This window comes from Petaurus breviceps, unplaced genomic scaffold (genome assembly GCF_028583685.1).
Source record: "Petaurus breviceps papuanus isolate PSGF00001 unplaced genomic scaffold, PetGlider_PUasm1.0 90919, whole genome shotgun sequence".
In the NCBI taxonomy this organism is placed as follows: Eukaryota; Metazoa; Chordata; class Mammalia; order Diprotodontia; family Petauridae; genus Petaurus; species Petaurus breviceps.
Window position 1 is genome coordinate 37121907 of NW_027187378.1, and position 17060 is coordinate 37138966.

At 40.4% G+C, this 17060-nt stretch overlaps 1 protein-coding gene across 1 annotated transcript in view; it reads left to right on the top strand.

The window, feature by feature from the left end:
- ANK1 (ankyrin 1) overlaps positions 1–17060 on the top strand; it is a 203070-nt gene that overhangs the window by 80634 nt on the left and 105376 nt on the right. The window contains exons 3-5 of the mRNA XM_069075835.1: positions 9742–9840; positions 14815–14913; positions 16570–16668. Coding sequence (XP_068931936.1) covers positions 9742–9840; positions 14815–14913; positions 16570–16668 — 297 coding nt within the window. The remainder of the gene's footprint in view (positions 1–9741; positions 9841–14814; positions 14914–16569; positions 16669–17060) is intronic.

The following is a 17060-nucleotide window of genomic DNA, read 5'->3' on the forward strand; positions in this document are numbered from 1 at the left end:
GTCTGTCCACAGACATGTTTCACAGTCATGTCCACATGTTACAGAGAGAATTACCTTTCTAATTCCCCCTTGTTTTAGCTGTAAACTGTCTGCTTAAAAAGAGGGAAATTGTAGGAATAAATAAGGTATTTACAATTAGAATATTGTTAGATGATGGACTGTCCCCTTTGGCTAACTTTCTTGTATATGCATTAGGGCTCATTGTTTTTCTTCAGTAAATTTTACAAATCCAATGGAGGAGAAAAATTTTCCAACCCACTATTTCACCACTTTGTGATGGCACTATAATTTTGTCTAAATCTCTACAATCTAGTAAACAAGCTATCTGCTGATCAACATGACATATACTTATTAAATGCCTACTATGTGCAAACTACTCAAACTACTGTGCACTTGGGATACAACAATGAAATAAAGCATAGATCCTGCTCTTAAAGAGTACATAATACAAATTAGAATGTGATAGAAACCAAAAAGAGAAGGATAAAAACCAAACCATTACTAAGTTTATGAGTGATAACTAAGTTATGGTTTGGTAATTATGGGTTATGGGTGATAATTAAGTTATGGTTTCTAAGCCATAACTAAGGTGGGATGATCAGGGTTTTTCTCCAGGGTGCCAGAATGTAGAGGGCTCTGGCAACACATGTACTCCTTCAGCAAGTGGAAAAGACTGAATTTAGCACCTAAATAGCAAGAATACTTAGTTAAAATAGGAAAGAACCAGATAGTAACTTCCTCCCTGACATCCATAAGCACATCAAATCAGCTGCTCCCTGGCCAGAAATGCCCTGCTCCCTCCCCAGCAAGAAATTGGTATCCTGAGGTCTCTTCTACGGGGATTTGAATCCTGAAGTCTCTATACCCCCTCCATATTAGATTTATTTTTAAGTAGATGATTCAAGAGAACCTTTTCTGCTTCCTGCCCTGGGGGCCGAAATAGCTAGTTATGGCTCTAGATGAAGGATGAGAATGAAGGAAGGTTCACTTCTAGCATGGCAACAGAGGAAGGCATCACAGGATGATGTGTGACCCTGGGCAAGTCAATTAATCTGTGTTTACCTCAGTTTCCTCAACTATAAAATTGGGATAATAATAACCTGCTCTCTTTCTTTTTCTTGTTTGGTTTGGTTTCCTCTTTCCCATTGTTCATTCCATTCGATATAATCTTTCTTTATAACCTGACCAATGTCTAATGTGAAAGTATCTGCAGATCCTATACCTGATTGTATGCCACCATGGAGGGGGGGGAGGAGGGGGGGAGGGAGGAAGGGGAGGGAGGGGGAGAAAATTTGAAACTCAAAGAACTGGGGAATTGAATCTTGTAAACTCAAAGAAAATGAACAAATTAATAAAGACAAAACAAAGTAAAAAACAACAAAAAAAAAGACTTGCTGTGTAGCAAAATTGGGGAGGAATATATCCCAAATGAATGTGAAACAAAAGCAAAGGGTATTACTAAAAAATACAGATAGGTCCCAATTAGTGCTAATAATGAAGGTCATGAGACAGATAAATGTATTTTATTTTGCACTATCTGAAGTTATAATTTTGTGAAATATGGAAGTTGTTTCCAGGTCAATAGAATGTAAATTTGAATAATAAAGCTACTTCACAGGATTCATTATTCATGCTAAAAAAAATAATAAAATAAAATAAAATGGGTATAATAATAGCACCTACTTTGCAGGGTTGTTATGAGAACCAAGTTGCAAAGTAGTATTTGCAAAGTACTTAGCACAATACCTGGCAGGTAGTGAGCCTTACATAAGTGCTCATTCCCTTCCCTTCCCCTTCACAAGGGAGGTATCACCTGACCTGGGCCTTAAAAGAAGGGAGGTTTATAAAGAGGTAGAGATGGGAGGGCAGAGCTTTGTCTATTCCAAGAATGAGGGACAATGCACACAAAGGTACTGAGATGAGAGAAGCTGGGATGAGATTAGAAAAGAACTCTTTGGTCTTTGGCTGGAGCAATCATAGGGAGTACTGTTAAATAAGTCTAGAAAATTGGACCCTGAGACTCCCCAAAAGGAAAAAAATCTAGTGAGCAGCTTTAACCCACAGCCACCTAACTTCCCCTCAATGGGATGTTTAGTTGGTCAATCCAGCAGGCATTTGTTAGGTGCCATTAATGCTGGGAAGACAAAGACAAGAATGAAACCATCTCTTGAGGAGCTGACAATCCACTGAGGGAAGTTTAGAGAGCTAGAGTATCATATGTACATAGATAAGGAAATACCAAGAGGGCTGTATGAATAATTGTAATTGTAGGAACCAAAATGTGGAAGGCTTTGAATGCCAAACCAAGCATGTTGTATTTTCAAGGGTAGGCTGTCGGGCCTCCGCTAAAGCAGATGATGCCTTATAACTCCAGGTTCTCAGCATGTGTGCCAGGGAAGTAAAGATTGTGGAAGGATCTACCAAACTGGAAAGTCTTCAAGTACAGTCCAGCAATGACCCTGAGTGTCTGTAATTGGAGATCAAGCCTGGCTAAGTTTGAAGAGGCTGTTTTCTGTTTTTGTTTTTGAGGAGGTGGGAGGAGATGATGATGATTCATGAAGAACCATTTACTAAGTCATAGAGGGTTCATGATCCATCTCAGTAGAATAAACACCCACAAGCTCGAAATCACAGATTCCTGGGGCAACTGTGGAAAGAGCTGTGTGTGGAGAGAGTGAAACTAATGACTGGGAAATCTATTAGGAGGCTATTACTATCCAGGCGAGACTATTACTGAGACAAAAGCAACTGCACATCTGCATTGCAACGTGGGATCTTAATTAGAAAAGGTGGCTAGCCTTGTTTTGTAATTAACAAAGGATGAAACGGGGGGGGGGGGAGGGAGAGAGAGAGAGAGAGAGAGAGAGAGAGAGAGAGAGAGAGAGAGAGAGAGAGAGAGAGAGAGAGAGAGAGAGAGAGAGAGAGAGAGAGAGAGAGAGAGAGAGAGAGAGAGAGAGATCCTCAAAGTTTGGTTTGGGGACCAGATTTAACAGATATCACTGCTTACCATCCAATTAGAATTAATAAACGTTGGTGCATTAAGCTCTCTAGGGAACTAAGAAAGCAACAGAGTGAACTAAACCTGTGATGAATTACGAGTGCCTATTTACATAAATGTTCTCTAGACTCTTTTGTTCATGCATTGTAGTGGAGAGGCAGTGGGGTTTAGTGGAAAATAGCAATGGCCCCTGAGTCAGGAGATTTGGGGTTGGGTCCTAGCTTTAATATTTACTTGCTATGTGGGTGTAGAAGTTATTTCATGCCTCTGTGGCCTCATCTGTAAAATGGGGACAATAATGCTCACAACTATCTACTTCACAGGCTGTTGTGGAAAAGAGTTCTGGGTGAATCTCAAAGTTTAATAGAGATCTGAATTGTTAGGGCCACTGCTAGCAATATGGGCACCCAAAACAGGCAACAAGAAATAAGCTTGGGGCAAGCAATATGAATGGTGCTCTTGCAACAACTATATTATTCATGATGCGAAAATAATATCAAAAGAGACCTAGACAGTCAAGCAAAAAGTCAGTCGAGCAAAAGGGGGTATTCTTTCCAGTGGTGGCTTCTGTACTGCCAGAGGAGTGCATTATGATCACTTTCCAAGTCTCCTAAATTCTGGCATTCTGATACAAAGACTGTTTCCCAACCCTAGTTTTAGCTATGAATTATGTTATTGTCCTGGGGTCTCTCTGAGCATACATTGTTAACTGTACCAAAGGGGATTTCTTAACTGTAGGAATTTTATTAGAGGATTTGAAAATCAGCTATGATGAACTTGGTAGTATCTCAGCATTTGGAGAAGCCTGGGTTCTGGTCCCTGCTGTGGGCTTAAGTCCTACCTGTGAAATAAAGGGATAGGACTGAACCATATCTCCATCTCTTCCATAATGTGCTGTAGCCAGAAAGTGAATTGAGGTTTCCTGATAAGGGTCTGAACATTAGTTTCTCCTGCCAAAGCAGGAGCAGTCACAGGAAGTGTCTGGGGCGGCTCTTCAATCTCTGACTGCTCTCCAGCTTTGGTCTGGAGCACGGCATATAGTGAATGCCCAGCTCAGTGGCCCTGGGGAGGATTTAAGAAAAATAGCAACAGCTGGACACTGCCACAATTCACTGAGGTTGCAGAAGCTATCCTGCTCAATGCAGACTGCAACAGCTGCTGAAGCATTTCCTTCTAGGACCCAGATGACTGCAGAAGGATTCCTGCTGGAGCTTCGGCTGCAGAATTCCAAAAGCTGAGAACCACAGGATGCTCCAGCCAGAAGGGACCTTAGAGATCATTCTAATTTAACCCTTTTATTTTCTGGATGGGGAGACTGAGGCCCAGAGAGGACAAGTTACATACCCAAGTGATTGAAGATAAAAATTAGGATTCAAACATAGGTCTTCCAGCTTCAAGTCTAAGGCTCTTTCCACATCACCACACCTACAGAGAGGTCAGATTCATTGAGTTTAAGGGGCAAGTGTTATAGAAATGTTGTATGTTAACTAGCTCAAAAATCAGATTCTTAAGAGGAAGGAGATCATACCGATACTTATATTAAGTGGCATCGTGAATGGAACACCGGGCCTGCAGTCAGGAAGACCTGAGTTCAAATTTAGCCTCAGACACCTTACTTTCTGTGTGACCTTGAGAAAGTCATTTAACTTCTGCCTTCCTCAGTCTCCTCATATGAAAAATGGGAATAATAATAGCACCTTTCTCCCAAGGTTATCCTGAGGATCAAATGAAATAATATTTGTAAAGAGCTTAGCACAGTACCTGAAGCATGGTCAGAACTATATAAATGTTAGCTATTATTATACTAATGTGACCCCAAGAAAAATGTTGAAACAGCCAAAGCTGTAATTTTTTTTAAAGAGCTCTCCTATGCTCTCAGACTTTGTTAACAGAAATATGGTATTGAAGGTACATAAGGTGATGATGTTCCCATGTTCATCTGCTCTGGTCATATCTGAAGCATTGTGTTCAGTTTTAGGTCCCATGTTCTAGCTCACTGATGAGCTAGAGTGTCTGCAGCTTAGGGCAACTAGGATAGAGAAGAAACATGAAAGAATTTTCATTTCATTTAAACAAATTTATATATATATATATAATGTATGTATTATATAGAGAGAGATATAGTATCTACCATATGCAAGATAGTATAAAGATTAGAGAGACTGCTTTGGAATCAGGAAGACCTAGTTTCTAATCTCATTTCTGACACATACTGTTTATGTGACCCTGGAAAAGTCATTTATTTTCTCGATGCCCTAGGCAATTCTCTAAGATTCTAAGTTACCAAGAAGGTTCCCATCTGCATTGATAGAAGTAGTCTCTTCTTGCAATGAAATATACAAGTGAAACCACAGATCCAGTGCTATCCCTTTGTAAACACTAGTAGGCTAAGCCCTTAAGATATAACAAAACTTTTGGGCATACTTTTTGAACCAGCAATACCACTACTAGGTATGTATCTCAAAGAGATCATAAAAAATTACAAAGGACCCATAAGTACAAAAATATTTATAGCAGCTGTTTTTGTGGTGGCAAAGAATTGGAAATTGAAGAGATGTTCATCAGCTGGGAAATGGCTGAACAAATTATGCTATGTATGTAATGGAATACTATAGTGTTATAAGAAATGATGAACAGGCAGAATTCAGAAAAACCTGGAAAGACTTACATGAACCACTGCTGAGTGAAGTGAGAACAAAGAGAACATTGTACATAGTAGCAGTGACATTGTGCCATGATCAACTTTGATAGGCTTGACTCTTCTCAACAATACAATGATCTAAAACAATTCCAAAAATCTCGTGGTGGAAAATGCTATCCACATCCAGAGAAAGAACTGGGAGTCTGAATGCAAATCAAGGCATACTATTTTCACCTTTTTGTTGTTTTTTTCTTTCTTGTAGTTCTTCCCTTTTGTTCTGATTCTTCTTTCACAACATGACTAATGTGGAAATATTTAAACATGATGATGCATATATTGCTTGCCATCTTGGGGAGGGAGAAACAAATTTAGAACTCAAAATTTTATAAAAGTGAATGTTGAAAACTAAAACTAAATAAATGAATATAGAAAAAGATATAACAATACTTCTCAGGAGACTTAAGGGTAAGAAAATGTAACCAGAGGGGAGAATTTCAGAGATCAGAACCTTAAGAGTGGAGCAAGTTTTTAGGAATGAAGAGGTCTATGTGGTCACCTCTTACTGGGTGACTGAAGAAAGTAGAAATGAAAGTCATTTAAGTTCAAAAGAATGTGTGAAAGGGTGTTATAAAAATGTTTCTCACAAGTGTCAATTTTGAGGCCTTCAAGGATAATAGGAAAGGAAAGTATGAGGAGGAGGATTATGACCCAGGTGCCAGAATCATGGAAGAAGGTGGGAAATTAACCAAGAAAGAGGTTGATAGATGATGGTGACAACTATAGAGAAGGTGGTACAGTCGGATGGCATAAATTTAGGTTGATATGTTTGAATGATGGTGACAAAGCTAGGGTTTAGAATTGGTAGGAGGGAAAGGAATATGCCAACTTCCTGTTCTGAGAGTCAGGGAAAGTAAGAACATGAGCAACTAACATTAAAGAGTTGCCAGAGATACAGAACTCTCGGGGAAAAGTCATGTTTCAGTAAATATAGGGAGTGTAATAATAAGAAATCAAGAATAAAGGAGAGTGGTGGCAAAGAATTGGAAATCAAGGGTATGACCATCAATTGGGTAACAGCAAAACAAGTTGTTGTAAATGAATGTAATGGAATATCATTGTGCTATAAGAAATGAGGAGCAGACGGACTTCTAATAACCTGGAGAAACTTATGATTCTGAGTGAGGACAGCAGAAGCAGGAGAACATTGTACACAAATTACAGACACAGCATATCCATGATGACTGACTTTGATAGACTGGGCTCTTCTCAGCAATGTAAGGTTATAAGACAACTCCAAAGGACTCATGATGGAAAACACTATCCAGAGAAATAATCGTGGAGTCTGAATGTAGATTGCTCTCTTTTTCATTTTGTTTGTTTCTTCTTCCTCATTATTCATTCCATTGGTTATAATTCTTCTTTACAACCTGACTGATGTTTAATGTGAACCTATATTGGATTGCATGCCTCCATGGGTGGGGAGAATTGAGAGCTCAAAAACATGTGGAACTGAATGTTGTAAACTAATAGTAAATAAATAAAAAATATATACAATGTTGTTACAGGCAAAAAAATAATAATAAAGGAGAATTTGTTAACAAGTATATAGAGTTCCAAAAAAAAAAAAAACAAGAAAAAAAACCAAGTGTATAGAGTTCCAAGGGGGAGAGGGAGATAGGCATTGCCAGCCATAGCATTGGGCTGTGTAAGGGTGATAGTATAGAGAAAATAGCCAAATAGATCACATGCCTTGAATATTGGGTCATAGACAGAAATGAGGAAAGAACTGGGGCTATTTAATCTAGAGAAGGTAAGACTCAGAGGGACATGATCCCTGTCGTCAAGTATAGGAAGTACTATTTTGCAGGAGGATTAGATTTTGTCTTTTTTGGTCCCAGAGGAGCAATGGAGGGCAGCACTGCAGAGAGAGGCATTTCAGCTCAATGTGAGGGAAAACTACCATCCGGTAGTGGAACTGGCAGCCTCAGAAGATAGCAAGTTCTCTATCACTGGACATATTTAAGCAAAAGCTAGATGGCTTCTTGTCAGGAATATTTCAAAGAGGCATGGGGCATGGGCTGAACTTGACAACTTCTGAAGAACCTTCTAAGTACGACAGATTCTCCAATTCCTTCAAGGTCCTCCACTACCTGCCTCTTCTCCCTAACTCCTTCCTTTATCTCACTACCTCTATGTTCTGTCCATCTTCTCCCCTGTCATAATTGGCTCTAAATTAGCTGTAAGGTGATAAATTCATTCACACAGAAGTATAAATTATTTACAAAATTTACTGTACAATCCCTCTAAGGGAGTTCTACATTCTAATTTTTATCTTCAGATAAAGGAATGACTTTCAGAATTTCAGACATTAAAATAATCGGTCAGTTAATCAATAAGCATTTATTAAGAACCTATTGTATGCCAGGCACTGTGCTAAGTGCTGAGGATGCAAAGAGAGGCAAAAGATGGTCCCCACCCTCAAGGATCTGACACTCTAATTGGGGGAGACGACATACAAAAAGCTCTGCACAAACAAGATCTATACAAAATAAATTGGAAATGTTCAACAGAGGAAAGACCCTAGAATTAAGAGGGACTGGGAAACTTTTAAAAGTAGAGATAGCAGGGTAAATTTCCCATTGTCCCTCCAGCCATGCCCCCTGAGGTTGGTCTTGCTGGGATGCAGTTGTAACATTCAGCTGTTGTATGTTCTTTGGGGAAGCTAGGATGACCATGGCATAATTGTGGAGTAGACGAAACTTCCCAAGATGCCTCTCAAAAATGGACCCCATTTCTATCTTTAAGCTCTAGGAAAGCACTTTCCTGACAAAAGTCCTATGAAGTAGATAATACGAGTATTGCTGTTCCCATTTTACAGATAAGGAAAGTGAGGCTCAGAGAGGCAAAGCATCTTGTCTGTTGTCCCATGCCAAGTAAGTGGCATTTTTAAAACTTAAATTCAGGTCTTCTGCATCTTAAGTCCTGGAGCTTTTCTAATAAAAAAAAAAAAAAACAATAGCTGTCCCTACTTTAGCAGAGTTCTTTGCCCAGGACTCTCCTAAAAACATTCAGTTCTGTTCTAACCTTATCTCTTTCTCCTGTCCATCTCCATAAAGGCTACTCAGACTTTTTTTCTGTCATTCAAGGACCAGCCCAACTAAACTTGGAAAGACTTATTACCAGACTAGCATAGGAAGGTGAATTTTCCAATCATAGCCAAAATCTTATCTACAAAGGCTATAGGGCTGTTACCTATAGCATCAAAGAGAGTGCCCACATGGACAAAATCAGAGATCATATAAGTGTGCTAGTACACTTAACAGCTGTGCACTCAACTTCAGTTCACTCTTGCCTGGATTTCAAAATTCCTGTTTTCTATAATATTTATGTCCCTGAGAAAGGCTTAGTCAGGCCCTGATGCTCCCTGTTCCCTTCTTTCCCTGGTCTGAGGCTGCTGTCTTCAGAATTTGTAACACAGCCATTCATTCCAGTGAAGTGGGTTACTCAGTGCCACTTCCAAAGCTAGAATAGGGATTATTGGTTCCTGGAGCAAGTCAGTGGGAAACCTACCCTTGCATCAACTTCTAAAGACAAATCAGTTGAGGCTTGGAGGAGAGACACTCACAGAACACTGGTAGTCCACCTTTATTCTGATGAATTCTTCTTGCTATGTGCAAAAGTCTATTGTTTCTATGCTACAGTTCTATGAAGGATTGTGAGCACTGTCAGCATCCTTTAAGTTTTAGAGTCCTGGAACAAAGCACTTATTGCACCACCCTAGTTATAGCTATGGTGAAATATAAGATCAAAGGTCACTTCTTGATCTTCATGCCTCACATCAGTTGAATTCATAGCCCTAGCTTTCTTTACTAACTCCTGTATTCCCAAAGTTTTGCTAAATAAGAGTAGGAAATATGGATGCTAAAAGTCATTGTAGAATGACCCTAGTCGGTAACCATGTCTCATTTAACTCCACAGCCACTAAAATTCTTTCCTTCTAGCCCTCCAAACCTCTCATCCCTGGGAGCAGGCCTTCTCTGTAGCTCCCACAGACAGCAAGCAGCACGACACACTTGATCTGATTATGTTCTATCCTTTTCAGAATGGGTTGAATGGTTTACATCTGGCTTCTAAAGAAGGCCATGTGAAAATGGTGGTTGAGCTCCTGCACAAGGAAATCGTTTTAGAAACCACAACAAAGGTGAGTCACAGAGGGACTGGGGACAACATAGAAAAGTCAGGGCTTCTAACTGTCTAGCTAATACATTGTACCAAATGACAAATCTATGTAGTTCATATGTTCATCAGATAGTCCTAACAAATTTGTTCCAATGGGGTCATCATTTTCCTTTGTATCTACCATATTGCTTCTCTGAATTCTTCCGGTGAATAGAAATGGAGGAACCCACAAGAACCACACCCATGGCATCACAAATTCTCAGTAGAATTTCAGGAGCTGTGTATGTATTTGTCCTCCAGATTATCTATATACCTAGATTTTTAAATGAAAACCTGAAGCCTTTTCCTTGTGGTCTCATGGTTTTAGGGTTTTTTGTGTTTGTTTCTGGGCCCTTGACTGGCCTACTTTTGTGAACAAGAGTAGAGAGCGCAAACCTCATATTGTTATAGAAGCCCAGTCCCTTGTTACTTCTCTTTCTCTACAAAAATCTCCATTATTGGACATACTACTCCTCCCCCCTCAACCCTGTCTTCTAGACACCCTAGGCATCATTCTCTGATCATTCAATCTAGAAGAATTTATTAAGCTTCTCCTTTATGCCAAGCATTATGTTAAGTGCCGGGAAGACAGAGACAAAATTGCAACATGCCCTTGAAGGGTTTGCATACTATCAGAGAATGGTTGTAGGAGAAATTTGGAATATGCTGATAGATCTTGGTGTTCAAGAGAGATTTAACAGTAACTGAGGGGTCTCCCCATTTTAGTAGATCCTAAACATTAAGTTACATTAACAATTCAGTAGTACAATTAACAGAAGTGTGACTATAAAGTAATGAAACTAATTTGTATGTCTGTCTGTCTTGTGGGTTGACTTTCATTACTCCATAGTCATCATGCCTGATTCTTTCTATTCCGTTTTGATAAACACACAGGTAACTTTCTGGAAAACATACTAACTTGGGTTTCTACAGCACTGTCTCTCAAGTTCCCTTTATCCCCCCTCGCCTTTCCCTCTTCCTTTCTTTCAACTTTTTCTTTTTTTTTTCTCCTCAAGTTTTTCCCCATCTGCATCTTATTTTTCGGTTTTGCTCTTTATTAAATGGCTTCACAGGCAGCAGTATCAAGTGGCAAACGTTTTGCCGCCTTTAGCTCAGAGAGCCCAGAACAGCACTAGAAAGAAGAGGGTATAATTTGTGGTTATGAAGGAAGCCACCAAAATATTGTGACAGTGGAATCATCTCTTTGAGGTAAAATTCTGTAATTTTCATGTCATTTGGAGAAAGTGAAAAAGAACCTTGCCATACAGATCTGCAAGGTTTGGGGATAGCTTTGTAAACCTGTGAGATAGTTTTCCCCCAACCCTGTAGCCAATTTAAATGGTTTTCTCTGTGTCCCTTCTGTGGGGTTTTAAAAAAACTTAATGTTTTTCCCTCTTCTGATGCTATCACCTGCCTTGGGCACAGGAGCCAAGCCATCTGACAAGGCTCTGAGACACCAGAGATAGGCTCTCACTTTGGCTGGTCCCCAAGAGCTGCAAAGACAGTCTGCTTCAACATTTTTGACTGTCTCTGAATTTCCCTTTCGATGGTTGTTTTTGCAAGCAAAAGCTTGGAGTATCCTTCTTTATTTATAGAAATTTCCTAAGCCAATGTGAGTTTTGGAATTTCATGCAGAAGAAGGGAGGGGTGGTGATGGGAAGAAGCAGAATCTGGGAAACAATTGTCCAAGTCAGGACAGATTTTAAAACACACAGCATCCCACTGGCATGATGTAAATGAAAAGAACAAAAAAAAAATTACTAAACTCCACCCAACATGCCCATAAGCCATGGTTAGTACTTTTTGTTTTTAATGTGAAGCATCTGCATTCTCCCTTCCATCCCACACCCCCTAGGAGCAGAGAGCCACGGCTTCTTGGTGGCTCTGAGGCTGTCCATGAAGACAGACAGCAGAGCAGGGCTGTGCTGCTCCATCACCTTTATTAATCTCCATGGGAGGCTCCCCTCCTTCATTTGCATCCACTCAGCACCGACTGCTGACCCTCCTCCCTTCCACAAGATCTCTTGACTCCCTGCAAGTGGAGAAACCGGGTATTTTTGTGCATCAAAATACAGCTAAATAATTTTTCCTGGCTCCTTCAAGGGCAGCTGTTACCTCAGGCTGAAAGATCAAGCAGAGAAAGAAGAGCCGCTAGCACGCCCCTCCCCCTGCGACTCTTCCCCTGACCTAGGGGTAGGGTGAGCTTGTCCTTGAGCACATGCAGAATGTCTTGGGGGTAAGTCAATTTCCCAGTGTCTTCCGGTTGCTTTTGTTCCTCCCCCAAGGGTGTTTCAGCACCACTGAGTCCTGGTGTGGACCAGGACCCTCACTAACTCAGAACTGCCCCTCTTGCCTATGGCATCAGAGGTCAGGAAGCCAAGGTTGCCCTTCTCCCTGAAAATATCTGCCTCTAAATAAAATGAAGAGTGGAGTTGCCTTGAAGCTAGGAGGTTCTGCCAGTCAGACTCAGGCCCTCCTCTTTCATCCCAAATGGAGAAAAGGGTGTAAACTCCACCTTCACTCTAAGCCCTGATTCCTACAGACACTATGTTGGCCAACAGACCTGTTCCACTTGGTGTATAGCACGTGAGTCTCACACAAGGGCCAAAACCTCTTAAAGAAAAAGCACAAGAGCTTGGACTTCTATGAAAAATCATTAGTCTCCACGTAGTCACTTCTTAGTACTGACCTCTTTGGGTGGGGGGGAGGATCCTTTTGCTGATGGAGTGGGAGACCTTGTGAAAAAAGTCAGAGAAAGAGAAGGAAAGGAAAGGAACACACATTCCTAGCTCACCTCCCCCACTGTTCCTGTCCACAGAGGACTCTGAATGGGATGAGATCCAAGACCTTTTATTTCCACAGCTGAGGTGACTTCAGCAGCCCAACTTTGAACCTATTGGCCCTTGCAGACTTTTTTTTAATTTTTATTTTTTTAGATTTTGCTTTTTTGCTTTTTGGAGGGGGGGAAGGTAGGGCAATTGGGGTTAAGTGACTTGCCCAAGATCACACAGCTAGTTTTGTGTTAAGTGTCTGAGGTCGAATTTGAACTCAGGTCCTCCTGACTCCAGGGCCAGTGCTCTATTCACTTGCCCCTCTTGCAGACATTTATTGAGCACCTGCTGTGTGTAAGCAGCTAAGGTATTTCCCTCCAGCCCCACTTTACCCTCCAAGCTAAAGGAAACAAAGAAAGACAATTGGGGGGCTTGAATGAGTACTTGGAGAGGAAGCATAGTTTTAATATCCCATGACCCTTCAATGAAATTTATCTCCATTCACCTTCTACATATAGATTTTTTTAAAGAAGTGATCCTTATATATGCAAGCAGGGCCCTTTGTAAATTGTTAAGCACTTCTCTGTCCCTTGTAACAAAGTTTCTTTAGCTACCATACAGATAGCAACAGTATCTCTTTAGTCTGGTCCTAAATTTCCTGTGATCCATTAAGTGTTTAGGCAGCTGTTGGCTAAAATCCATGCACTATATATGAGCTGTAAAGAATGAAGTCAGATCACCCCTCTACTGCTTAAATTACCTAGTAATTGAATGAACTCAGGTATGGTTCTTGCCCCTGACTTAAAAGAACAGACAAATCCAACATCCCCAGCTCAAGTCGGCATCCTAAGGGGATCACATGGGTGGTGGTGATCCAGCCTCTCCAGAGAATAGGTGACATTTATTTATATTATGTTTTAAAGGTTTACAAAGTGCTTTACATTCATATGAACTCATTTGATCCTCACAACACTCCTGTGAGGTTGTTATCATTATTATCCCCCTCTTACAGGTGAAAAAACAGAGGAAGACAGAGGTTACATGATTTGCCCAGGGTCGCAACACATAGCTAATAAGTGTCTGAGGTTGGATTTGAACTCAGGCCTTCCTGACTCCAGACCCACCCCCTTATCCAACTGTACCATCTAGAATATGCTGATGTGTCTCTATGGGGTTCACATGAGAGGAGACAAAGTCCACAGGCAGGAAGGCAGCCTGGGTTCCATCACTACTCAGCAAGCAATGCCTACTAATACCTCTCCTGCCTTTTGATTTGGTTTTAAATATACCCAGGACCATTTCAGGGCAGGCAAAAAGAGAGAAGAAAATTACTGTCTCTTTCTTGGATCCTACATGACTTTCTGATCTCTCTATTATCTCTCCTTATTCTTAAAGAACATTTCTCTCTAGATTCTCATTGCCTTCCTATTTTGCTTCTACTATTCATTCTCTGGCATCTTCTCCTCCCTCATTTGGCTAATTCTTCCCTATTTCATTTGTTCTTATTATAATCAGTTCACATTTTCTTCTTTCTTTTGTTTTTTTTTTCTTTCTCATTTCCTCTAACATTTTCCTTTCTTATTTCTTAGGTTCTCCCTCTGTTCCAATTTTCTCCATATAATCTGAAGCCCATAAACCTCATGTCTTTGTTCTTTCCCTTTCTCTTCTCCCTTTAATTTGCCCCCCCTCCCAACTTTCCCATTTTCTTAGGCCTTCACTTAGGCATGAACTTTTCTTTTTGTATTTGTTATGGGTATTTTCCCGAGCCTGAGTGCTGAGACCACAGGAACTGGTGGCCTACTCTATCTGGTTGTTCAGGCTTGGCTGAGGGTCCTACTCACATGCCATCATCCAGCAGAACCACAGGCAGACAAGACAGCAGGAGGGACCTCAGTGGGCATCTGGAGAAATGCTGACTTTTGTCAAGCCAAGAGCAGGAGCATCTCTGTCCAAGAGGAGTGTTGGACACACATGTATACACATGCACACATGCACACATCCTCTATTCCATCCTCCCATGAAGAAGGCCAATTGAACCCTCTCTTCCTAGACTCATAGAATTTTAGAGGCGGAAGGCTCCCTAGAGATCATCTACCTGGCTTCTTTGTCCAAATATATTTGAGGAATTGTTTGTGATGTCTGTATAATAAATGACCTTTGCCCTTCCCATACATGATGTATTTCAGAAGGGGAACACAGCCTTGCACATTGCTGCTCTAGCAGGTCAAGATGAAGTGGTCCGGGAGCTCGTCAACTACGGAGCTAATGTCAACGCACAGTCTCAGGTAACATACTTCCTTTCAACAAACCAAGTCATGTTTTGACTATCTGGAAGGCAATAGCTTTCATCTTTGGTTATTCTTCCGCCATTCACAATTAATTATATGCTGATGGGGTCCTGCTTAAATAAACACACATCTACATCTTTAATTCTGCTTCTAGTTGGGATTATAATAGGGTTTCCAAGCAATTATTTATTCTTGCTCTTCCTTCATTTCTATTGTCATTACATTCTGTGAATTTTAAATGACAAGTTTCTGAGCATACCAAAGCTAGATCACCACCACAGGCCTCTATCACACTGGGTTGATAGGGTACTGAGGGGTGGGATAGGGGCAGGGAAGTACCAGAGGTGTAACTAGGGCAAGGGTGTTAGGGCTTTGTCCCAGTTGCCAACATCAGTGATGGGAAAACACTCCCCACAGCAGTCCAGAGAATATCATCCCCATTCTTTATAACACTGGGTTAGTCTATCCCCCTGCAAGATTGGAAGAAAGGGTGAGAACAGTATAGGGTCCCAGGCTTGTGGTGGTCAGGAGAAGAGGGGATAGAAGCTGTCCTCTCTCCAGCTATGAATACATGTGAAGTCAGATGTATTATTATGGAAACTGTAGTGGTCCATGCCATTGTTCCACCTCCTTCTACTAAATTTGCCCCAGGCTCTAGGATTCCTAGTTATGGCTCTGTTGGGTCAACATTTACTGAGTTTTATCTTGGGCATATTTTTCTTGTGGTTGAAGTAAGTGAAGAAAACAAAACCAGATCAATGTACACATTGATTATGATCATATGAAAGAACAGTACATATACATAAATTATAGAGGTGGATTAGCTAAAGACAATGAAAGGAGACAAAGGGAGGGAGTTGATATAGATATCTATATGTTGGTGGTCTATTTTTTTCTTTTATTTTAATTTGTTGCACATTTTTGGGTTTTTTATTTTATTACTATTTACAGTTGAGTTTATAATAAATGGCGTATTGAAATGATGGTGATGACAATAATCAAAACCAATCCCCTTCCTATAACCACAGGGTATAGAATTTTTAAAAATTCTGTCCCTTTGTCAACTAAGATGTGATTGGAGGAATCACCTTTCTACCCTAGACAGAGGCTTGCATTTCCATGTGCAAAAGAGAATCACATTGCCATGCTCTTGAAGATTTTAAGACAGAGATTCTGTTTTCCTAAAATGGTTTAAGGCCAAGTAATAAAAAGCAAATTAAATCAGTTGCCTTTTTTTTAAGAGGAAGAAAGTTGCAAAATATGTACTCATTTGTTTTTCAACAATCAACATAAAGTCCTCTTTAATAAAAAAATGTTTTAAATAAACTCACTTTAGTTATAGTTAGATGAAAGAAAGGAAGAGAAAACAAAATGAAGAAGTGTAAGATAAGCAAAAGAAACTAACAGATATATAGATGAAGGCAGAGAAAGAAAAATTAACAGAGTGACACATATGCTGTAGCCTTTAATGAGGGCTCCACTAAAATCCCATGACTACTGTGCATTTTTGCAACTGTAGACCAAAATGGAAGGGCCTTCATTGCTACCTGATGAAATGGAATTCAAGGCAAACTTCTTCCCATCCCTGCTTCAGAGAGACTAATAGAGGGTCTTACTTTAATGTCCATAATGATTTATTCTCTTGGCTCACAGAAAGGCTTTACGCCCCTCTACATGGCAGCACAAGAAAATCACTTGGAAGTTGTTAAGTTTTTGCTGGAAAATGGAGCAAATCAGAACGTCGCTACAGAAGTGAGTACCTGGGTCAAATGCCATCATCCCTGTTAGTCACAAGGCTAGTGTGCAAATGTACTTGTCCTCATAGATACATTGATGGTTGGCTACGTTTTGATAGAATCATCATCATAATCAGAGGAAGGATGTTCCTGCTGAGCATCTGTTATTTGGAGACCCCTGGATTTCCATGGTGATGGTGGGAAAGGTGCAGTGAGTAGAGTATGTGATCCCTGACCTTTCAGAGTTTGAAGGGAAAGATAGGGGAAACACCAAGTAGCTAGAACACACTATAGCATAAACTTCTAAAGGATAGAATGTGGGGGAGAAAGAAGGAAGGAAGGAAGGAAGGAAAGAAGGAAGGAAAGAAAGAAAGAAAGAAAGAAAGAAAGAAAGAAAGAAAGAAAGAA